General features: G+C 55.1%; 7 protein-coding genes across 7 annotated transcripts; 2 read left to right on the plus strand and 5 right to left on the minus strand.

Annotated features, from left to right (window-relative positions):
- On the minus strand, positions 1–1036 carry K437DRAFT_241240 (uncharacterized protein; the record flags this gene model as incomplete). Its single annotated transcript, XM_013384564.1, has 3 exons — positions 505–1036; positions 150–421; positions 1–82 (listed from the first exon to the last, which is right to left on the minus strand). Coding segments are annotated over exons 1-3 (676 nt in total), but the record flags the coding sequence as incomplete, so codon positions are not given.
- A 165-nt stretch (positions 1037–1201) lies between these two features.
- On the minus strand, positions 1202–2118 carry K437DRAFT_260149 (acetyltransferase). The gene has a single exon (XM_013384565.1). The coding sequence runs from the start codon at positions 1906–1908 to the stop codon at positions 1354–1356; it is 555 nt and encodes a 184-aa protein (XP_013240019.1). The 5' UTR covers positions 1909–2118; the 3' UTR covers positions 1202–1353.
- A 553-nt stretch (positions 2119–2671) lies between these two features.
- On the minus strand, positions 2672–3663 carry K437DRAFT_260150 (acyl-CoA N-acyltransferase). The gene is made up of 2 exons (XM_013384566.1): positions 3532–3663; positions 2672–3467 (listed from the first exon to the last, which is right to left on the minus strand). The coding sequence occupies exon 2, from the start codon at positions 3319–3321 to the stop codon at positions 2746–2748; it is 576 nt and encodes a 191-aa protein (XP_013240020.1). The 5' UTR covers positions 3322–3467; positions 3532–3663; the 3' UTR covers positions 2672–2745.
- A 532-nt stretch (positions 3664–4195) lies between these two features.
- K437DRAFT_265322 (uncharacterized protein) lies at positions 4196–9069 on the plus strand (the record flags this gene model as incomplete). The annotated part of the gene is made up of 6 exons (XM_013384567.1): positions 4196–4645; positions 4724–5183; positions 5394–5606; positions 5634–5754; positions 5818–8896; positions 8923–9069. 6 exons carry the CDS (start codon positions 4196–4198, stop codon positions 9067–9069), a joined length of 4470 nt encoding a protein of 1489 aa, XP_013240021.1.
- Positions 9070–10016: 947 nt separating this feature from the next.
- On the minus strand, positions 10017–12641 carry K437DRAFT_260152 (uncharacterized protein). The gene is made up of 2 exons (XM_013384568.1): positions 10940–12641; positions 10017–10864 (listed from the first exon to the last, which is right to left on the minus strand). The coding sequence occupies exons 1-2, from the start codon at positions 12156–12158 to the stop codon at positions 10113–10115; spliced, it is 1971 nt and encodes a 656-aa protein (XP_013240022.1). The 5' UTR covers positions 12159–12641; the 3' UTR covers positions 10017–10112.
- A 258-nt stretch (positions 12642–12899) lies between these two features.
- K437DRAFT_271157 (uncharacterized protein) lies at positions 12900–18608 on the plus strand (the record flags this gene model as incomplete). The annotated part of the gene is made up of 4 exons (XM_013384569.1): positions 12900–13161; positions 13242–17869; positions 17939–18067; positions 18147–18608. The coding sequence occupies 4 exons, from the start codon at positions 12900–12902 to the stop codon at positions 18606–18608; spliced, it is 5481 nt and encodes a 1826-aa protein (XP_013240023.1).
- A 34-nt stretch (positions 18609–18642) lies between these two features.
- Positions 18643–20387, minus strand: K437DRAFT_252451 (uncharacterized protein). The gene is made up of 2 exons (XM_013384570.1): positions 19923–20387; positions 18643–19834 (listed from the first exon to the last, which is right to left on the minus strand). The coding sequence occupies exons 1-2, from the start codon at positions 20130–20132 to the stop codon at positions 18707–18709; spliced, it is 1338 nt and encodes a 445-aa protein (XP_013240024.1). The 5' UTR covers positions 20133–20387; the 3' UTR covers positions 18643–18706.
- Between the last annotated feature and the right edge of the window lie 2230 nt (positions 20388–22617).

Consider the following 22617-nt stretch of genomic DNA (forward strand, 5'->3'; position numbering starts at 1 on the left):
TGGAGTTAGTGTTGGGCGCGGCCGTTGGGAAACGGTGATACAAGAGCACCGGAGTAGCTATCGACGGGGTGAATGTTGGGTACTGTACACGCAAAACATATGCGAAGTCAATGAACGCTCTTGCTTATCCTCGGTATGCGGGAGCTCACAGAGATGAGCGGACCGCTTATGGTGACCACGCTGCCTATCGATTGCAGGTTTGGAGCCCCCGCCCTCGACTGTTTTCGACGGTCGAGCGTCCAGTTAATCGTTCCTTCCAAGGCGGCGGTGCCTCCCTGCCCGAAGCCTAGAAGGTGAATACTGCTTGCAAGCCATCCACATCCGGGAACATCTGAGCTGCTCTCCGCGACAGGAGATACGAGGTGACAAATCAACTCTGAGAACGATTTCGTGAATGGGGTAGGGTCTTGATTCGGTAGTTCTTCCATTACGCGAGGAGAAGCCAATTAGGACGGTCAGAGCTGGCACGGGACAAGTTCAGCAAGACTGTGACATGGCACCAACTTTCCATTAAGGGAGTAAAAGTTTCCCACCACATGAATGACTCTGCTTCCAGAAGAGGTACCCTCCATGGTACCCGCAAGCTTAGTACTGCCGTCTGAGGTAAAGTTCGCTGCAAGTGCTTTCCAAGGTCGAAGAAGTTCTTCTCGTTGTCGCCCAACCCATGTAGCAATATGAGCAAGTTGGAGTCGACGTCTGACGGTGATTTGGCGTAAGAAAAATGAAGGCCAGCTATGGGTGACGAAGGCGCAGGCTTCGACCGTGGCTCTGTAGGCAGAGAATTGAGATGGATCGCAGCTTCTGCGTCCTTTGTTGTTGCTGTCATGATGTCCGGAACAACTCCCACTGTCGCCGACAATAGCAGGCCAAGATACGGTATATGTATCCCAAGGGTGCTTGGATATTGGAGGCTAGGCGGCAGGCTTAATGCCTCTGGGAATGCCGGTCAAGCCCACTGACTACTGAGCTACTGTCGGGATCGCAGATTCGCGAATCCGATGGCGACAAGACCGTCACTGGCGTCCAGACAGCAATCCTTCCGTTCGGTACAGAACCCCAAGCACCAAAGACACCTAGAAGGTATTTAGTTCCAGATCAGATGCCCAGTGGGATGCTTTGGGCTTTCTTTCTTTTTTCTTTCCCTGGCTTTCTTTCTTTCTCGGCGCTGCTGATCAAGCGCAGCGTTCACCGCACTGTTAACCTTGATCCCCCGCTCGTGTATTATTTGGTTGATGCTGTACAAGACTGGGCTTCAATGGCCTGCGGATTCAGGGACTCTCACACCAGAGAACACCTATGGTTTCTTCCAAGCCCGTTTCTATATTTCAGAACCTCGCAGTCTAAACGGTCAATTTAAGATTCAGTTCCGTTCGTTTTGGAACCAGTGACCGTGTTGCCCCTGCATGCCTCTAATTCACGCAACTGAGCGCCTTTCTGGTCGAAATTCTCTGGTGCCAACCACGTTTCGAACCCTTTCTTAATGACGGGCCAATCCGAGTCCACCATAGCGAACCAGGCCGTGTCTCTGCTCCTGCCCTTGTACACCCAGTGTTTTCGAAAGATACCTTCGAAGCAGTATCCAAGCCGCACTGCCGCGCGTTTCGACCGTGCATTGAGGGAGTCGCATTTCCATTCCAGGCGCCGATAGCACAGATCCTCAAAGGCGTGCTTGGCGAGGAGGTATTGTAACTCTGTGGCAGTCTTGCTGCGCTGCAAGCTTGAACCGAAGAGGACGTGCCCCACTTCAATGGTGCCATTGCCTGCCACAATGTTAAGGTAGGAGATGATCCCTTGTGCTTCGCCCTGCGAGTCGATGACTGCGTAAAAGAATGGATCTGGCCCGCTCGCACTGCGATCCTGCAACCAGGTATCGAATTCAGCGCGGTTCGATGGTCGTGAATAAGGCATATATGTCCATTGGTCGTCCTTTGTGCCTTGCCAAAGGTTCTTGCTGAGCGAATCCGCATGGCGAGTGGGATCCAACGGTTCTAATGTGCATTTTGTTGCAGCTCCATGCAGCACCCTCGAGGCTGATGGAACCGAGGCTGGCTTAAAAGTAGGTAGGGGTGGGCCCACCGGTTGGCCGTGCTCATTTGTTGTTGACATGTTCGAAAAAAAGATGGTAACACTTTTTCAGGAGGTGAATCGTGCCAAATAGAAGTAAAAGTTGATCTTGTATGGATGGAACTGGATGGTCGTGATTCCGGGAGTCGTGTGCTCGAGTCACACCACGCAGGAACCACCAAGTCTCCAAGCTCTCGCTGACGGGGTACGGCTCACACGCTCTCACGCCCTGTCCCGGGTCCCGCACTCTTTGCACTCCCCACAGTCTCACCTCCGCTCGCCGGCACCACCGCACCAAAAGGCGCAAACCTGGGCCACAGTCCGGTTGTCGATTTCATAAATTGCGCTAAAAAGCGGTCTTGCGTCCAAACTCGAGACGGCAGTAGCTTGCTTGCGCCAACGGCTGTTTGTACACTTGGACATCTTTGACTGGAGACCGCGCAATTAGCTAAACCTGGTGGGAGAGGCACTGCCATCTGATCCGTGTTTAAAGGCAAGAGCTTCGGCACATGACACGTGTTGCGCCAGGCTTTTACACCGCGATGCTATTCAAATCAGAATTAAGTGGTCCGCTTTTATCATTGATGATGTTGCATCAGGTAAAGGACTTCCCATCACATGTATAAAGGTTTATCTGACGCTGCAAAATCTCGTCTACATGTTTTGACCTTCGTGATTCAATCATGGCGCATTCTCATTCGCTTTCATATCCGTGACCGCTTGCTTCCTGCATGCTTCCAGGTTGCGCACCTGCCTGCTGTGTTTGTCAAAGTTTTCGGGCGCCAGCCAGGTTTCAAAGCCTCTCTTGATCACAGGCCAGTCGTAGTCTACCATGGCGAGCCAGATTGTGTCCCTTCCCCTACCCTTGTAGATCCAGTGACTCCGAAAGAGGCCTTCATAGCTGTAACCGAGCCGCTCTGCCGCGCGCTTAGAGTGCACATTGAGAGAATCGCATTTCCACTCCAGACGCTTGTAGCCCAAATCCTCGAAGGCGTGCTTGGCCAAGGCACATTGTGCTTCTGTTGCCAGCTTGGTGTGCTGTAGATTGGGACCGAAGAGGACGTGCCCTGTCTCGATGCTTCCATTCTTAGGGCTTCCATTCAGGTAGGCGATAATCCCTTGTGCTTCGCCGTGCGAATCGACAATCGCATAGATGAACGGGTCGGGTCGGGTTGCTCTGCGTTCTTGCAACCATGCATCAAATTCAGCACGACTCGATGGTCGATGGTAAGGGAGATAAGTCCAATGGTCGTTCATCGTACCCTCCCAAAGGTTTTTGCTGAGCGATTCTCCGTGCCGAGCGGGGTCCAAAGGCTCCAATTTACAGCCCGTCACAGGCCCATGCAGAATAGTTGCAGCTGAGGGGGCGGGCGGAGGCTTGAAAGAAGGCAGGGGCGGGCCCACTGGTTGACCGTAGGAATTTAAGAACGGCATGATATGAGCGAAGGGAAACACAGTGCGGCTTACACTGAAGAGACGTGGATAGGCTCTATCTTGGCAGCCTAGTCGTGAGGGCAAGACGGCAAACTCAGCATGCGACAGGGCGATATTTATGTTTAGGTCATGTACGATACCGATAGCATGAACTGATTGAGAGAAAGTCGAGTCACTTTGGGGTTAACTCAAGTGTGGCTAGCCATTAGAACCCCTTAGGAACGCCTAACTGTTGCGAGTATGCCTTCGTAAATCGCAATGGGTCGAGCCTCGAGGTGACGGAGAGTGGATTTACCGGGAATGCAAGAGAACCACGGCGATTCCCATTTCCCTCAATTCGGTTTGTGGTTCACCCTGACCACAATTGCGGGAATCCCAACCTTCTGCAAGTTTTTGCCCGAATTCGGGTTATCAATCACCACTCATTAATAACCGTTATGCCCCTCGTCGCTCATCGACCGTAGTTCCAAGATCCGTTGTAGATTGCTCAGATTTTGCTGTGGCCAACAGCACTGCCTGCGAAATGTTCGAGACACTTTCGCGCCTCATCCGCTCATCGCTTCTTCGTGTTTTTGTGCAAAAGCTGTTGCCGACAGCCTTAACCGGCGAGTGAAGCCCCAGTGTAGAGCATATCTCGCTGCGCTCAATGCTCTGAGCATGCGAGGACCTACCCTTACCCTCGCTCTCACGGATTGCCATGGAGCAAGGCAGGTCTTGCACAGAAGAAGGCGGTAACGCTGGCGCTGGTGCAGGCGCGCAGGCGAAAGCCGGATCAGCCGATAGAGTCCAAGCTGCTCGTGAGGTAGAAGGGCAGGGAGGGCAGGACAGAGTACTACCTTCCAAGCTTGTGGATGCAAATATGCCAAATCGCTTAGAGCAGGTGGATGCCATGGACGATATGCATCCAGACGCAGCCTGTGCGCAGCAGGTCGTGGCTTCGCGCGTGGATGCAACAGAACAAGCTGAAGGAGATTCCGCAGCAGGGGTGGTAGAAGCAACTGAGATTGAGCATATGGAGGATGCGCAGTCCATTCGGTTGCGGCAAAGGGCAGCTGAGAAAGGTGCAACAGCCTCAGGGGGCACCTCAAACCAGACACTAGCGGAGAACCTCGTAGGTGACGCAGTGTATGCGCCTGAAACGATGCAGGTGAGCGTCAGGCCTACCCATTCCTGCACTGCCTTCGGTGGCTGACATTATTCCTGATTTATCGTCCAACAATCACAGACTGGAAATTCTCATCCAGCATCAAAAGTATCAAAGGTAGTGGCAATGACGACGGTCGGGCCTATCAGATCATTTCAAACGCGCGAAGTCTCGCAGGATGGACAGGAAGAGGGTGAAGCGATTGATGAAGATGAAACGCGGGTGAAGCCAGGGCAAGTCTTTCCCACCTCTGCTTCTTCGTCAGGTGCATCCCTTCAGAATGGGGCATCCATGAGCAAGGTGCAACAGTCTTCGGGCCTTTTGGCGGGCCGACCACCAAGCATGCATCGCAGAGAAGGAGATCAAGACTCAAGCGAAGAGGAAGGGATGATCACTCTTGCTGAGGAGGGCCAGATCAATGAAGAGGAAGAGGAGGAGGGGCAAGAGCCGAGATCAGCGTCGTCTGGCTCACGGCGTGATCCGAAGCTCAGCTCGGGCCAGCGTGCACCCTCCCCGTTGCACGAAGCCAGCCACAGCTTCAGTCGGTCGCATCTGCGCCCGGCATACTCTTCTCATCATTCGCTCGCACGCCGACCACCTCCTTTGCTAAGCTCTGGGGATCTTGAGCGCGACCGGGATTGGGGCAGGGAAAGAAGAAGGCGCACCGACACGTCACGTTCCTTGTCTCACCCTTCTACATCGCTTGACTCGAATAGCCCTAGTGTACCTTCTGTTGCTTCCGTCTGGACAGGTGGCGCTGCGCCTCTTTCGACTGCCGCATTCAGAGATCGGGACCCGAGCGTTGAGAGCGGCCCTCAAAAGTGGGATGCATCGTACAGGCGCGATTCAAGAGATCGCGAGCGCGAAGCTTCGAGATATCGGGAGCCTGAGCGTGATCGCGACCGCGAAAGAGAGAGGGATAGAGGATGGGATCGTGACCGGGATCGCAGATCTAGCCACCATCGTGAGCGAGAGGGTGTCGTTTCTGCAGCTTATGCCGATGCAAGAAGGTTCAGTGATCGTGGACGGGAAAGGGATGCCAGAGACCCGATGTCGGATCGCCGGGCGTCCGGTTGGGACAGAGAAAGGGAAGATTTAGCGAGGACCGAACGGTACGTCCTTGCACACTGCTTTCTTTGTGCAGGTCTTTGCTGACAGATGGTCCCATTCTGCAGACATCAGCCTCCGAGCCGCGAGTCAGCACGTCCGAATGCACCTTTTTTGGTTTACCCCATCCCGCCAGAGCGTGACCGATGGAATCGACACCACACCAATCGTGAGCGTCCGCGAGAGCCTACGATAGAGCGAGACATCGATGCGCTTTCGACTCCGTTGGCCCAGTCAGCGTCTTCTACCGCGCTACTCTCTGGGCAAGAAGCCATTCGTAACGCATACAGTAGGCGTAGACCTTCACCCGACTTTCATGAATTAAACGGAAGCGACACTGGGGAGCGTCGGCGAGGCGCAGCAAGACAGCACTCAGAAGAGCCGCGTCGTCGTTTATCTCCTACGCGCTCTGTCACCGGTGGAAGCGATCGCGGGTCAGGCTCATATGACCGCCCGAAGCTCATCGACTCACAGCGGGGCCTGGGGAACGAGTGTGAAGGAGCTCGCGATCGAGAGGAGAAGCGTACACCTCAATCCAAGCCTCCTTTGCACTTGCAAGCGACAATATTGCAAAAGTCAAACAGTGCAGAAAGCGAGGCAAAGCGCACGGACGCATTTCCCACCCCTCGCAAGACACCTATGGGGACGCCGATGGATCCAGGGTTTGTGCAGCGGTGTGATGCTTTGGTACACAAAGCGCTGCAATCTGCGCCTGCAACAGACGCGACTGCAATGGCTGCACCTGTCGCGAGCCCAAGGACGTCGGTAAGGGCAATCTCGGAGGAGGCTCTGGCAGGCTTGCCCAATGAGCGCAAGCCCGAGGTGAAGACTGAGCCAGTGCTTGAGACTGGCACTGAGATTGGTCAGGACGATCGGCAGGCGTTCAACGATGAAGCTCAGCGGCATGAAGTGCCAGTGCTCAGCGCCGCCAAACTTGCATCACCCACGACAACCATTGCGGTCATCGAAACTGCTCTCTCCGTCTCCGCTCCAAGCACAAGTGTTGCCCCTACCGCAACAATGCCATCAGAACCTTCCGGTTCCTCATTATCTCTTGAGACTTTGGCAGACCTAGCCACAGCTGAAGCTGATCCTGCATCCTCGTTCGCGCCTGAAGTGGCACTTGTGGGCGCCAAATCCGACCGAGGCCGCTCCTCAACTCACGATTTGGTTTCACCGACAGGAAGCTCTCACATCGAACCCGTGACGCGTGTCACAGAAATGGAGAACGCCGTCGCTCACCAGCTTGCTACAGAGCTACAGGCTACGGCTGCTTTGGAAGAAGATAGCGTGAAGCAGATCAACTCCGAACCTGAGATGCTCGAAGACACTAGCATGCAAGATGTGCAACTCTTGCAAGAAGAGGAAGAGCATGACGGCCGTGATCCAGAAGCGATCGCGGAAGCGAAACGCAGACGAGAAGAAGCGATGGAGACTGCAATGCGTCGATCAACTCTACGCATGATTGTCAGTCAGTCAGGCATGCCGAAACCGACACACTCCATCGTCAAGGAGAACCGAGCAGTCGCACAGTGTACTCACGAGCAACTCCGAGATCAGTCCGTCTTTCCCGACACGTATGTTGAGGAGGGTCCTTTGTGGTTGCGACACGATGACGAGTGCGTTAAAGCTGTTCAGAATCGTGTTCGGAGCATCGAGGTCCACAGGCAGAAGCGCTTGCATGTCAAGATCGAACAACTCCGACAGCAGTATCGCAAGCTCAATGATGAGTGGCGTGTGCATTGCGAGCACCTTAACCGCTGGAATGAGCGCAAGGAACGGCGTTCGGCGGTTCAAACTGGTACTGGCACACCTGCTGCTGAGCAAGACTTCATTGTCTCGATGATGACCCTGGCCACTTCCCGCACCAATCGGCGCAACATGAACACGGGGTTTGCGGGATTTGGAGACGCTGTCCGGTCTGAAGCCGAATTCTTAGAGATCTTAGCCTCGCTTGAGAGTGCGGACATGCAAGATCCAACGATGCGTGCTGCGCGGACCACCGCTACGACTCCAAACATGCTTCTAGATCCCGACTCCACCAAGCCTATTTTCAACAATTACGAAGACAACAACGGGTTTGTCGCTGACCCGGTTGCGTTCTATTTCAACAAGTTCGACCCAGACTTTTGGTCGGATGAAGAGAGAACAGTTTTTTTGCGCAAGTACGCCCTCTACCCGAAGCAGTTCGGCAAGATCGCCTCATTCTTGGAGCACAAGACTACTCAGCAATGCGTCTCCTTCTATTATGCAACCAAGAAACTGCCAAATTACGATTACAAAGCTCTTGCGGCGGCTCGAAATCGCGAGCGCAAACGCAAGGTCCGCCCGAAGTCAAAAAAGGCAAAGGGCAGCGCGCTGATGGCAGATCTTGCATCGACTAAGCCAGACGACCTGGAATGTGCCGATGATGTGGATTCTCCAGCCGAGCCCGGTGGCATCACAAGCATGACGGGCAGTCGTCGCAAGCCGACAATGACCAGCAATCGCTTCACACCTCAAGAAGAGCATGATGAACAGCGTGCGAGCTCCAATTCCAGTCGGAAGCGCCGGGCCACAGAGGATCAGTCAGGAGACAATATCAACAAGAAGAAAAGCAAGAAGGCAAGAAGACAAAAGGAACCTCGGGAACCCAAGGCAGGCCCCCCAACTGCCGCCGAGGAAGTCAAAGTGATAGCATCAGTGGAAGAGATACCTTCTGAAGCAGCCCCATCTCGAGCTCTGAGCGACCTTGCAGCCGCTGCAGTGCTGGAAGCGTTGGCCGGTGTTACTCCACCAGAGCCTGTTGCTGACAAAGCCACTGGGAAGAGGTTGAAGAAAGCAAAGAGCACATTCCTGGAGGGCGTACAAGAGGGCAAGAAGAAGTCGCGCTCCTCAACCTCTTCGTACTGGTCGGTCGCTGAGCGTACAGAGTTTCTCAAAGCCTTCGCGATGTATGGCGAAGATTGGGACATCATCTCTTCTACCCTTCCTACAAAATCCGCGGCACAAGCAAAGAACTTCTTCCACCGCATGATGGAGAAGGAGAGCGAAGAAAGTAAAGACTTTCAGGAGGCTGCACAGATTGCGGCAGAAAATGCTTCTCTTCCATTGGAGCAAAGAAGGCAAGAGGCCATCAAGATGATTGTTCGTCAGGGTGCCTCTGCGGTAGGCCTGTCTGCGCCGGCCGGAAGCTCGCCATCATTGGCAGCAGCATCCAATGCGCTTCCGAGGATGGGCTCATTCACCGGAACACAGAAGGAGGACCGCTCCAGGACGCCTCCTCCGGTGCAGCCTGTGGGGCCACCACGCGGCTTCGGTATCAGCAGCCTTCTCAATGAAGAGCCGCCACGGGCTGCGTCCAAACCTGCACGTGAAGCGGTTCAGGAGTGGTTTGGCAGTGAGCCTCAATCGCAACAAGTGGAAGCTGATGCCAACGAGGAAGACACAGATGAGGAGGCTGATCAAAGAGCGCATCAAGCACCGCCCCAGGAACCCCCTGTTGGTCACTTCTACGAGCCTCAGCAACGGCATGTGCACGAAGCGCAAGCAGTCCAGAGCAGCTACGGGTCAACGACAAGCCCGGCACCGCGCCCATACCTACCGAGCCTCGCTCGCACCTACGATCCACCATACGGCCATAACATGCTTGGATCCCGACCATATAGTGCGTCTAGTTTCACTGGAACGCCACTTCCTCTTCCGTACGAGCAACGCCTTGCAGACGAACCCATGCAAGCGCGACATCACATAGAGCGTTCATCCTCGGCATACCAGCGTTTTCCTTCCACCGAAAGCCCTGGCGTCCGCGATGACCACGGATATGTGCGCTCCGAGACAGCTCCGCTGCACAGCGGGCCACCTCGGTCGGCAGACCCGCCGCATCTGACGGCGGGTCTGCCTTCGTTCCAGCCCTCGGCGGCGTACAGTCGACCGTCTCCTCTGTCTTCCGGTGTTTCGAGCTCATATAGCAGCTACCCTGCGCCAGGTGCGAGCTACCGTTCTCAAGGGGGCGCCTTGCCACTGCTTTCCTCTTATACGCGGCCTATGGAGTTCCCTGGTCGCTCTGATGATCCGCGCCAAGATTTGCGTCTTCCACCACCGTCAGGTGCTTTCTCCTCGCTTGGACGTCCACCTACTCTCTCGTCCAATCCCGCAGAACACCGCTTCAGCGGGTCACACTCGCTGTCTCCGTCTGGAGAAGGTCATCCTCACCACAGAGGTTCGTAATTTATTCGGGCACATTGCATACGTACATGCAGCATGAGACAAAGCGTGTGGTTCGCATTCGATGCGATTGCGGCGGTGTTCTGATAGTAAGATACAGTAGTTGAGACATGACCTTTCCTGAGTGTCGCCCTTGAATGTCACGCCTCAAATTATCTTATCTCCGACGATGGATTTCCATCGAAATGTCCGCATCTCCGTCCATCAGCGAGGCGGAGGGCGGGGGCGTATCCTCCTCGTCCTGCCCTCGTGCGCTGTCGGATGGAGCGCGCACTCGTCTCCTCAGGTTGCCAAGCTTCAGCTTTAGCTCAGCCTCGACATTCTGATCAGGCGTCATCAGCACCTCTTGAATTTCCACTTCTGACGTTTTATCCACCGCCCTTTTCTTTCCACCGCCCTTGGCCATTAGCATACTAGTTATTGCATCCCCTCCCAAGCGGTGGTTGTACTCGTCCGACATCATGGGACTGAGGACTGCGCTGTCGTTGCTACTTGAAAGGGTCTCTTTTCCTTCCGGCTTGAACTGATAGACATTGTTGCCAGTATCTGCCAGCCCTAGCGAGGGAGCTTTCTTTGCCGGCGTGCTTGGTAGGGACACGTGTGAATTAGACTCGCCAGGCGCAGCGCCAGTGCCACTTCTCAGCGCAGATGTGTTGGTCACTAGATGGCTGCTACTGATGCGCTGCATAGATCGACTCAATGTCGCATCGGCCGAATGTGGCGGTTGAGTCAATTGTCCGGCTGCTGCTCCTCCCCCCGCTCCGCCGACGCCGAAAGCGGAAAATAGGAAGGAGCGAATGGACGCATTGCTATCGACGCGCGCACGCCCGCCCCCGCCAGAAGGCCACGATGTCGGTACCGTCGAAGGCCTATTTGAATTAAAGCGGCCACAATTAGGGCAAATGTACTCTGGGAACTCCGAAGTACGTAAGTTGGCTGCATTCGGTTACGGCAAGATTCAGAAAGCAGGCACCCCCGACTTACGGATCTCTTCCCAATCTTCCTTCATACACAGGCCATTGTGTCGCTTACAATCTGGGCAAATGAGCGCGTACCGCTGCTCAGGCCCGGGACCGCGCGTAGTTGGGTCCGGTCCGAGCATCAAGTCTGCCACTTTATCCAGGAAGGTCCGAGACGGCGCTTGGACTTGCGGTTGAATTTGGGCAAGTGGAAGCGGTTTCCGGTAGGATTGTTGCTGTTGGATAGACGATGGTATATGAACATCGTGTGCGCTCGACGCCGAAAATGCGGTCGCTTGCTGATTTGCCCGCTGCTGCTGTTGCTGCACTGAGTCACTGGACAGCCTTGGTCGCACGTCTTCACTGCCAGATGCATTCCCATTCTTGGCTGCAGCAAGGACTGTGTCCACCTGCTGCACGACGGGACTGCCGTTCGATGCTTTGTGCGGAAAGTTCGGGTGTTGCTTTGACGCAAAGGCGGCGCCATTTTCTCCGACTTCCGTTGGGCTTTTCTCGGTTTCACTATGCCTGAGGTGGATACCCAGTTGACTTGGATTGGACATGCTTCTTCGCTGTGGATTGTCCATGGACGACTGTGTCCCCAGCCCCTTCTGCACCTGCTGTTGCTGTTGTATGTGCGTCAATTGCTGCTGCTGCTGGCCTTCGACCCTTGCAGTGCTGCCACCAGATGGTACGCCTGGGCTTGGCCGTCTTGGCGTGTTCGTGGCGCCTTGAGTGTCGTCATATTTAGACAGAAGCATGCGCAAGTGGTCATACCGCGTCGCCTTCTTAATTTCTTCAATTTTGCTGCGCTGTGTCTTTCTAAGCCTGCGCAAGTGCTTCTCCTCCGCAGTTGCGATGCGCTTGTACCACCACCGCACGATTCTTCGTCCAAAGAGCAACCCCACTGGTGTGGACAGGACAGGTAGCCAGCTGCCCGTCTTTTTCCAATGGAGCTCTTCGCCCGACAGCAGCGCCGCAGGCACCTCGGAAAGTGGGCCCAGCCAGGCCATGTACCAGCATAGCCACGTGTGGAAAGCCCAGATGACGAGAATGTAGAATGGAATGGTGATCATCGCGCGGCGTTCGCGTTGCCGGATCTGCGTCAGACGCGACTGGACCTTGACGACATCTTTCGCTAGTGATTCAAGGATTGTCTCGTAGTCCGTCTCGCTCTTGCGCCGTGAGAAGAGCCGGAAAGGGAGCCAGTGCCACGGAAGCAGATACCGCAACGAGGACGACATGTTGACGGAGGTGTACACCTGTCCACACTGCACCCGATGGGACTGCCTCCGCTACTCGAAGGTGCTAAGTAGAACCACCCAGTCGCCTGCGCTCGCCTAGACCGATGGTCCAAAATAGTAATGGTGTCGAAGATGTGTGACGGTCGTTACGTTTCCGGGTAACCGTCGTCTTTAAAAAACCCTTTTGAGTGTTTCACGTTCATGTACTCAAAGCCGCTGGAAACAACGTTGATTGTCGGGAAGATGCGTCGCACCAACGAGAGACTATTGGACGTGCTTCGATAGTTCCTGTTGTGGGGTGCCCTTGCCTGAGGCGACAACTCCAACCAGCCACGCAGACAACGACAAGACGACCGAACAGAAAATGTTTTTCTGTTTCCTGCTATGAATAGAGCCGCAGGGGCACCCGCAGTCATCAGCGTTTCGCTCGTCGAGTGCCCATGGCCTGCAACCCGCAGCGCTGAAGGTGCTGCGGTAATGTGGAAGATAGAGAGCGACGTGGGAAACGAAGCTTTGTGCTATCCTCGCCGAGACGTGATCATTTTTTTCTGACGCGCGCTAAAACGACCGTACGTGCCAGTCGCCATCGAGAGGATGAAGAAAAGACTTGTATACACCGCCCACGTAGAAATGTGCTGGTATCCGTGTAAAAACCATTTCCATTGCGATTGAAGAGGCTGGGACGGTACTCAGTGCAAGGAGACGTTGCTGTTGGGTGCCAACGGAAGCGATGCCCAGACCATGGCCAGCGGCAGTCGGACGACGATCTGTCGCCAGCTAGCGCAAGCGGCATATTCCCTCCTTCGCACCGAGCGCCCTCGGAGAAGTCTCTTACCCAGCTATCTAGTAGCGAGTCAGGCGGACGCAAGAGCGGATGCCAATGCCGCTATCTGCCTAGCCGCAGCGAGTCCATGTCGCGTGTCACCTCGCAGAGACTACTCTGCGGCTGCAGTCAAACCTATCGAACCGGAGTCGCTGCGTACTTCTCATTCGAAGCGCCGAGGTGGGTGCTCGCACTTGCACATGATGTGTTAGGGCATCACGAGAGCTCACTACAAGATCATGTCTTCTCCCTTACTTCAGCTCCGCGAAACACTGTCGGCGTGCAGCTTCTTTCGCCTTCTCTGCACTCGCAACTCTTTCCACCGGGTTCATGTTCTCATCTGCCCGGTGTCGACCCCCTTGCCTTGTCCATAGCGCAAGAGCATCTATCTTCGCATGGGCTTCAACCATCTCAAGCTTCCGTCTTACCCGAAGTCTCATTCCAACTTCCCCCGCTGCGCCATGAGGAGCGTCCGCGCCAGCCGCTTCGGCTGCCATCGCTGCCGTCCGGCCAGAAGGATACAAGGGGCATCGACCAAAAGTGTCAGCCCACTGGGCCAAATTTGGCAGAGCACTTTTGGATCATTGGCAGAGAGGCTGCTCAGCCGTGGCTCGGCATGGCACATCTTCTAGCCAAGCAGGACATGCCGCCGAAGCCAGAAGGCGTCTGTGCCAACTACCGCACCAGGGGGACGTCGGCTGACGAAGGTGAAGCCGAGGTAGGCTTTGCTGCAGAGGATTGGCTGGCGCTAGAGTCGTCTATCCGCAATATACACGACTTGCGACCCCCGCAATGGGTGCGTCGAGCGGGATGGACGCGCTACCCTCTCTTGCGCTCTGCCGACAGAGACCCTGCAACCGCTTTGGGGGTCGGCGAACCAATACCTTTCCCACCCGCAGAAGACGGACCGATGGTATTCGATGTCGAGACAATGCCTCGTTGCAGTCATTTTGCAGTGATGGCCACGGCAGTTAGCGAGAAGGCGTGGTACTCTTGGCTGTCTCCTTGGCTCCTGGGCGAATCGAACGAGATGGATCACCTCATCCCATTTGGCGCGGGCAGAGGTACAACCGCGCGTCTGATAGTCGGGCATAATGTCGGCTATGATCGTGCGCGCGTGCTGGACGAGTACAGCCTCGAACGCTCCAGCATCCGCTGGCTCGACACGATGAGCCTGCACGTCGCGACACGCGGCATCAGCTCGCCGCAACGCCCAGCTTGGATGCAACACGCCAATGCGCGCAAGATGCGTGAGACGGAGAAAAAACTTGAACGCTTGGAAGTGGAGAATGCAGCTCGCGAAGAGATCAAGCGCATCCTCGGAGGCGAGGGCGTGGTCGACGATGACGCTCTCAGCGGCATGGACGCCGCACAACTTGTGGAAGAATACTTTAGAGAGCAGAGAGAGGCGATGCGCGAGGCGGTCGCCGACGTTCTCAATTCGCTCAATGCTAACCAACAGCGTTCCCACGCCGAGAGTACCTCCGAAGGACCCCCTGTCGAGGCCGATGGCACCATCAACGGCAATGGTGATGACGCTGCTTCCGCTTCTCTGTGGCAAGATGTTACATCCAAAAATTCGCTGGCGGATGTTGCTGAGCTGCATTGCGGTATCACGCTGTCGAAGGACTCGCGTAATATCTTCGTCGAGAGCGAAAACCGAGAAGAGGTGCTGGAACATCTGGACGAACTGCTCGAATACTGTGCAACAGATGTCGACGTTACGCACAAGGTCTTCAAAAATGTGTGGCCGTTTTTCGTCGAGGAGAACTGCAGACACCCAGTCACGATGGCTGGCGTATTTGAACTTGGCAGCACGTTCTTGCCTGTCGATCAGGAGTGGAACAAGTACATTGAGCACAGCGAGCAGTGCTTCCGCCAGGCCAGCGACGCAGTCAGAGACAGCCTCGTGAGCCTCGCCGAAAGTGTCAGGGAGCAAGGCTGCAAAGACCTGTCATGGGAAAAAGCAGAGGCGATTGCAGAGAGGCGACAGCGAGCGGAGGACCAAGTCGCGGCGTATATGGAATTCCGCGATGTAGAGCCATTTCCCTACCAGCACCACAGTCAGATTCAGCCTGAGACGCAAGCATGGTGGGAGCGAGATCCTTGGCTCTCCCAGCTAGACTGGTCTCCTAAGAAACCCAAGAAGACCAAGGCTAGCGCGGTCGCAGGCAAAAGCGCCGAACTGGGGGAACCACTTGTGGCGGATCCAGGTCACCGAATCGTGCCGACTTGGTACCGTGACATGGTCTTCAAGGCACCACCGAGCGGCATCAGTTTGCGCTCGCCAATTGCTCTCTCGCTTGTCCGCTTGTCATATGAGGGTCAACCGCTGATTCGGGATGACCAAGGTCGATGGATGACCGAGGCGCACGGGGTCCTTAATGAGCTGGGAAATGTTCAGAACCCCTTGACGTCCACCTTTCTTAAGACCAAGTTCGGCAAGTCTTTCGCTTCGCTGGCGCAGTCGCTTGGTAATGCAGCTGTCGAAGCACTCCGAGCTAAAGATCAAGAAGCGACCAAAGGTGCAATCCATGAGCTCGCAGAGCAGGCATTGGCTGAAAGGAGCAATATTCCTGCACATCTCCAGCATCTCGATTGGAGTCCAGTTCAAGTGCGGGATCCAGAAAATACTGAAGAAGCAGTTGAAGACCAGTCATGGTGGCCCAAGTGGTATTGGGACTTGTTCAAGTCAGCAACTGGGCAGCTTGAGTTGACGATTCGTTCAAAAGTGGCTCCGACGCTCCTTAACGTCAGCTGGCGCGGCCGTCCGCTGTTCCACAGCCGGGAGCACGGCTGGGTGTATCGCGTCGACCCAGAAATCAGCCAGGACAACGACTTTACCACGCGCCAGAAGCCCGTCGAGTTCACCCAAAAGGCAGATGCTGCTCTTAAACTCTTGACTGGGCCCCAGGAGCACGTCATCAATTCGCGTGGTCGCGAGACGAATGAGCTCGTGTCAGATCCGACGCGTCCTACATTCTTCAAAGTTCCTCACTCTGCAGGTGATGAAGCCAACGTGGGAAGTCCGTTCGCCAAGTCTTTTATTACGTTCTTCGAAGACGGCACTCTTCGAAGTGAGCATCCGAGCGAAGAGGGAAGGCTTGCGTCGAAAGCTGCGTTGGACATGAATGCGCAGTGTAGCTATTGGATCTCTGCGCGAGACCGCGTGAAGCGCCAAATGGTCGTCTGGGACGGCCAATGTAGAGTTGCGATGGGCGCAAAAGATGAGACCTCATCAGTGCAACTTGGCATGATCCTTCCGCAGGTCATTCAGATGGGCACTGTCACCCGACGCGCCATCGAGAAGACCTGGCTCACGGCGTCCAACGCAAAGAAAAATCGCGTGGGATCCGAACTGAAGTCAATGGTGAAAGCACCGCTCGGATGGAGTATTGTCGGCGCGGACGTGGACAGCGAGGAGTTGTGGATATGCAGCGTGATGGGAGACGCACAGTTTGGCGTTCACGGAGCGACTGCGGTCGGATGGATGACGCTAGAGGGTACAAAAGCGCAAGGCACCGATCTGCATTCGAAGACTGCCAGCATCCTGGGTACGAGTCGGAACCAGGCAAAAGTATTCAACTATTCTCGCATCTACGGCGCAGGTATTCGACATGCCACGCAGCTCATGCTCAAGGCCAACCCATCGATGCCCATTGAGGAGGCGATGCGTCTCTCCAAGCAGCTCTACACAGCAACCAAAGGTCAAAACACGCACAGCACAGATTACTTTGGGTCCAAATTCTGGTATGGCGGCAGTGAAAGCTACGTTTTCAACAAGCTCGAAAGCATCGCGATCAGCGACCGTCCGCGTACGCCCGCCTTAGACTGCGGGGTCACAGCAGCTCTATCGCGCAAATTCCTTCCCAAACGACGGTGGATGGACGGCAAGGTAGGAGAGGATTACATGCCGAGCCGTATCAATTGGGTTGTCCAGTCCAGTGGTGTTGACTACCTCCACATGCTGACTGCCGCCATGTCACACCTCTGCACCACGTACGGCATCGACGCACGCTTCATGTTGAGTGTTCATGACGAAGTCCGATACTTGTGCAAGGAGGAGGATCGGTACCGGACTGCGCTTGCACTGCAGATTGCCAATCTCTGGACACGCGCGATGTTCGCGTATCGTCTCAACTTCGATGATCTACCCCAAGGCTGTGCTTTCTTCTCTCAGGTCGACATTGATCGGATCTTGCGCAAGGAAGTCGACGACGCTTGTGTGACGCCCTCTCATCCTGATCCAGTTCCACCTGGCGAGGCACTTACTATCGAGGAGCTGCTCGAGAAGACCGATAACGGCAATCTCTCCCGTGCGAAGCCTACGTCTGCATCGCTTTCTTGTCCTCCTTACAGCGCAGATCCGATCATGCGGCCAGTGTTCCCGCCATTCGAGTGGACACATCAGACCCACAGGTCTTCAGGGCAGGGAGGCCTGCTTTTCCTTCAAGCGCAAGCCACAAGCGATATCAACGAGATCCGCAGCCTTGACAGGCGCGCTCAAGCACTCGTATCCTCGAACACGCGGCGTAGTGTTCAAACAAACACCAAGGCACAGCGACCCTTCCTCTCTCGTCGTCCTTTTCATGTCTCGAAGACGTTCAGCGCAGGAAGCGCAGCGCGCGCCTATTCGACGAGCTGTAGATCTCAACCTTCCACGACTCAGCTCATGCCCACCTTCCCGCGGCCACCAGCTCAATCTCCGCAGCCCTTCTTCCGAACCTTGCGGCATCGGTCGACAGTCTTCAGTCTTTACAGATCCTTGCTGAAGGCTTGTTCCTCGGACCATCCGATGCTGCGGCAGTGGATTTGCCGCACTACTCGCCACAATCGACAACAGACAGGTCCTGGGCGCACAGCAGCACAAATTCGTGAGGGCCAACGAGTATGTCAGCATTTTGCCGAATAACACGAATGCGGTTTGGTGTTGATTGTTTTTGATATCGCTGTACAGCTCCTTTATTTATTCCTTCGGGCCAAGGAAGGGTCAGCTTCGGCCCAAGCTGAGGTGCTGAGCATAGAGGACAAGCTGCGGATTGAAAAGCACAAACGGGACTGGGAAGCAGTTTATGCCGTATTAGATGTGAGCACCGCCTGTTCGACCACGTCACTCTTGATCGATGGAAGGCTCTTAATGCTGACGTTTTCAACTGGATATTTAGGAGCCAGCACGGAGACCTAGACTCTCTGGTGCCCTCTTGAAGCCGACTCTGTTCAATCCGCCGCTGCCACGCTTCAAGCCTGTTCAACCGGATGCAATCACCATGATGATCTTCAAGCGGAGAAAACGCCGACTGATTCGACGGCAATACCAAGTGAACAACGCAGAGCTTATCGCAAGCGTGCAAGCAGAAAGGGTGCTTTATCGCTCCTTTCGAACCGCTCGCCGCGCCGGAAACGCTACCTCTGACTGGGAAGATACGAGCAGCTGGCTGGGCCCATTGAATCAGGATCAAAAAATTCTTGCAGCAACATTTGCTGCGGACGTCAAACGCTCACAGATGGTTTTTCCTGAGCGCATGCTTCGGCAGGCTAAGCAGGTACGCAGGAACAAGCATTGTGCCCTCCTTCGCAAAGCTGAAGCGCGCAAACGCGAGCGGGATCGCGTCATGGACCTCGGCTAATGTACCGCATATAGCACAAGCAGTCTTTATTTATGCTTTCCAATGCTATATACGTGGACAGTGAACGCGCATCTGTGCCGCCTGAATTTATGACGTCGCTAATGCGTCTGGCCTGTGCTCTTTGCCTGCGTAACGATGTCGTTGAGGAACTTTTCGACCCTTTGCACCTGCTGTTCCTTCTTGCGACGCTCCACCTCAGCATCTCCGAGGAGCTTGCGTCGCTTGGCCTCCACTTCTGCTCGTCTGTCCGCCAAGCGCTTTTGCGCCGTGCTGAGGGGGCGGCTCGAAGCTTGTGGTGGCAATGAAGAAAGGACTGGTGCGGTTGAGGATGAGTCACCTTGCGGTCGTACTTGGCCATCGATAGACCTGCCGTGCTTGCGCTCTACATCCGCGAACGGATCATCTGTCGCTCCTAGGTCCTTCTCCTGGGCTACTCCTTCAGCTTCTCGCAACCGTCGCTCTCGTTCGGTGGATTTGCGCTCCGCTCGCAGCATCTCCATCTGTCGACGTCTTTCCCCTTCGTCCTTCGAAAATTGATAGAACGCAGCACCCCGATTCCGGATCTCGTGCTTGGCGTCGAAATGCTTGGATGCGCCGACACTTTGCTTGGCTTCTATCGCCGCTTTACGCTCGGCGAGCGTCGGTGATGGAGGTCGGTATACGGGGAACGCGGTTTGCCGGCCGTAGGAGACGAGAGACTCAGAAGGAAGAGCGAAAGCTGCGGCTGTACGTTGGGTGTCATCTAACAACCCCTCTGTCCCCGATATTGGCAGCAAATGAAGTGGGACCTTGCTGCGCCGTGCAGTGCGCGTTCTGCCGAAATCGTCCACGTACTCGATGATCGGATCATCTGAGGTTGTGTGAACCTCAGGAGTCCTTCTTCCCTCACCCTCATATTCGCTGCCACTGGCACCCGCATCACACGAGTCGTCATCACTCCCTCCATCCTCCTCTTTTTCCGCCATTTTGCGTTCCCAGTCGACCAGGCCGAGAGCTTTTTCCCGCTCTTGTTCGGTGAGGCCTCCATGCAGACCTCTTTTGAGCTTGTCGTACATCTCTGCTTTACGCTGCAGCGCTGCGACTCGCTCTCGTTCGCGTTCGAGCTCGGCAGAAGGAGTCGATGCCCACCGCGAGGTTGTCATCTTGCCTTTTCCTTTGTCCACTTCTCCAGCTTTGTCGGCACGAGAGAGGACGCCGGGCGATGGGCGAAGATGAGCCGGAAGACGCTGCCAGAGCAAGAGTGTATCAGTTGGTAACGATAATCTCCGCATTCTGCATCCCCCTGGTATCTTCATTTATTCGCATGCGACTCACTTTCTCTGGCTTTTTCCACGATGCCATCGCATCTCCAGCTCTGTTGGAACTCTCTTCGATGAACCCTGCGGCATCTGTACGAGCAAGACCATGGACATGGCCGCGAGTACTCTGACGCCGCTTTTCAGCAAGATCTGCTTTCAACGATAGGAAAGACGAAGATGATAATTCCTGGCCTCTGGCTTTTGCCTTGCCGCTATATGAAGGCATTATCCGGGAAGTGGTACGCTAACTCTTGTTATCATGGGCACAAGATGTCGTAATATACGCGGTGGATTCGGCTCGTAACTGCCGGACGTTGGGAGCCGATCTTATGCTTCAGTCTTTACGGAGCGCGCTGCAGGCTCCACATGGGCCATGGAGGCATGGGAGCATTACAGAAGGCATATCCGAAGCAAGCTAGCACAGTGGCAGACCTTTGTGTCGAAACTCAAAAGCAACGAGCCCGCAACAATTGCACCACGATTTTGGACCTTTCGTTTTGGACCGTCCATCAGTCACCAATCCGAGTGGTCCTCGTACATTAGCAGGTAGAGTGTGTGCTGGCTGCTGAGCGAGAAACGACGCACCTTTACATTATGTAATACATACAAAAAATACCAGACCGACCAATCGATCCCGTTTTTGTGAGCACTCGACCCTTGACTCATGGGGACTAAAAATACTTGACTCTGGAGTCTCCCAATCATAGTCCTCGCCAAACCAATTTCTTCTCAGCGAGCCGGGGCCGGACTGGCGAATCCTTCTGGTCCGTCGGTGAGTATCCGTCCATACGTCGTCGGTGCGCCGCTCGCGTCTCGAAGGGGGCGCTCTTGACGAGCTCTTGTTGTAAAGATGGAGACAGTAATAATCATGGTAATGAAGACGCCTGCCTCCACAATGTCGCGTCCTGCCCTGTGGCTGCGGAATGACACTATCCTCGGTGTGGGCGATCTTCTTTGGACACTCTTCGAGACGGTCTGTGCGTACGTAGACGACATCGCTACTGGCACCAGTGATCGAGATCAGCCCCTCGGCGAGCTTGTTGAAACAATATCGCTAGTGCCGATGGGAATGACATATAAGTACGTGCGGACCGATCCTTGCTGTTGGCTGCGATGTGTAGCCAGGCGGTGACGCATGGATGTATGTAACCTGCTTCAACGCCTGAACAACAACGATGCTGTCACACAGTGCATGAGCCACACGCCGAGTCCTGGAGCTGAGGCGGACTTCTGAAGAAGGGCTGGTAAGTCTGTGAGACGTGAGAGCCAGCCAGGCGAGGATGCTGCTGTGATCGTCTTATCACGTAGCCAGCTGCCACTCATTCAAATCGATCAAACTCATGTGCGCTCGCACCTACCCACCAACGTGTATGAGTGCAGCACTTCGGCAGTGAATGAGGCTCTCGAGGGACAAATGAAGATTGATTGCGCCAAGGTCAATCCATTGCAACCCTTCCTCCTCTCATGACCAGACTTGCATAATACATACAAGGAACACAGGCACAGCCCCCACAAGTGACAGTCGGAAGAGGTTTGTCCGCCCGCGGCATGTACGTAGAGGGCACAGGAGCAGGATGGAATGCGATTGGATGTTCCTCAAACCTGATTACTGATGCATTGTTGCGTGTTTTGGTGCTAAGTGCACGTGTGGGAAGGCGTGGTCAGGCGGCGTGGGGGCATTGATAGTAAGAGCAGTCATGGAACCTCCGGGATCTGAAACACGCCATGTGCAAAGCCGTATGGCGAGGCTCTAAACAAGGTTTGGAGTGATCCTCTCCCCCATGTGCCAGGGCGCAGGGGTGTTGACGCGTGGTGTGTGAGTTTTATTTGCGCATTAGGGACAGCAGTCTAAACAAGACTAGTGGATAAACAATATACGTATGTAGCCAAGCCTGCGCACGTAGCGAGGATGAGGCAACGTCGAAGCAATACCACTCGGTGAACGCCTGGATCCAACGCGTACATACGTAATGTAACAAGCACTCGCACTGCAAGTGAGTGATCGAAGATCGTGTTGGTATCTACATGGCTGTATGAATGTACGACTTGCGACGCTGCGACGCACGAGTGCCGCACGGCGCACACGCTCTGGACTCTGGGAACGGCTGGATGAGCATCGCAGGTGCTTTACCAGCTTCCCGGGCATTCTCGTGCGTCCCTTCCCACATACTCTACACTGCCTTGGTGGTCCCTGCTCCTTTGGGGCTCCCAATCGTATTCCCCAGGTTGGTCTGTGCTGGTGTCCGCAGGCGTACTCTCGCAAGAGAAAGGGATGGCCAAGTGGTCCTTGCGGCCGAACTCTGCGCTGGTCCGTTGTGACATCTCACGCTATTGAGAATATCATCATGACCCCAGTGAGATGTGAAGAACAATCTGGCAAGGTGATGCTATGATGGCCACGACGAGCGCTAGATGAGCGGGATGCAGTGAATGAGTACCTTTGCAACAATACAATTACAGGTCAGCAGGAGGTGAGCTGAACAGTGCTATCAGGTTTGATTTATCGCTGCAGGAAGGCAACGATGTGCGTCAGCGTCAGCTCGAACGTGATGACAGTGTATCCGAGTTGAATGTAAATGCTCACAGATGTGGGCTACACTTATTGGTTAATGTGGCCGGGTGGCGCGCCGACGTAGGTTGCTCCAACGCTGTCAGGAGGAGCGCCAACGTAGCGACGGTCGGGTGGCGCGCCGACGTAGGTTGCTCCAACG

This window comes from Tilletiaria anomala (genome assembly GCF_000711695.1).
Source record: "Tilletiaria anomala UBC 951 chromosome Unknown K437scaffold_172, whole genome shotgun sequence".
In the NCBI taxonomy this organism is placed as follows: Eukaryota; Fungi; Basidiomycota; class Exobasidiomycetes; order Georgefischeriales; family Tilletiariaceae; genus Tilletiaria; species Tilletiaria anomala.

Excerpts from the sequence above, each read along its gene's own strand:
- K437DRAFT_260149 (XM_013384565.1), bottom strand. The coding sequence starts at position 1,908 with ATGCCTTATTCACGACCATCGAACCGCGCTGAATTCGATACCTGGTTG.
- K437DRAFT_260150 (XM_013384566.1), bottom strand. The coding sequence starts at position 3,321 with ATGAACGACCATTGGACTTATCTCCCTTACCATCGACCATCGAGTCGT.
- K437DRAFT_260152 (XM_013384568.1), bottom strand. The coding sequence starts at position 12,158 with ATGTCGTCCTCGTTGCGGTATCTGCTTCCGTGGCACTGGCTCCCTTTC. Across the intron at positions 10,865-10,939 it reads GGAAGATTGGGAAGAGATCC|AGTACATTTGCCCTAATTGT; the intron begins GTAAGTCGGGGG and ends CGGAGTTCCCAG.
- K437DRAFT_252451 (XM_013384570.1), bottom strand. The coding sequence starts at position 20,132 with ATGCCTTCATATAGCGGCAAGGCAAAAGCCAGAGGCCAGGAATTATCA. Across the intron at positions 19,835-19,922 it reads CGTGGAAAAAGCCAGAGAAA|CGTCTTCCGGCTCATCTTCG; the intron begins GTGAGTCGCATG and ends TTGCTCTGGCAG.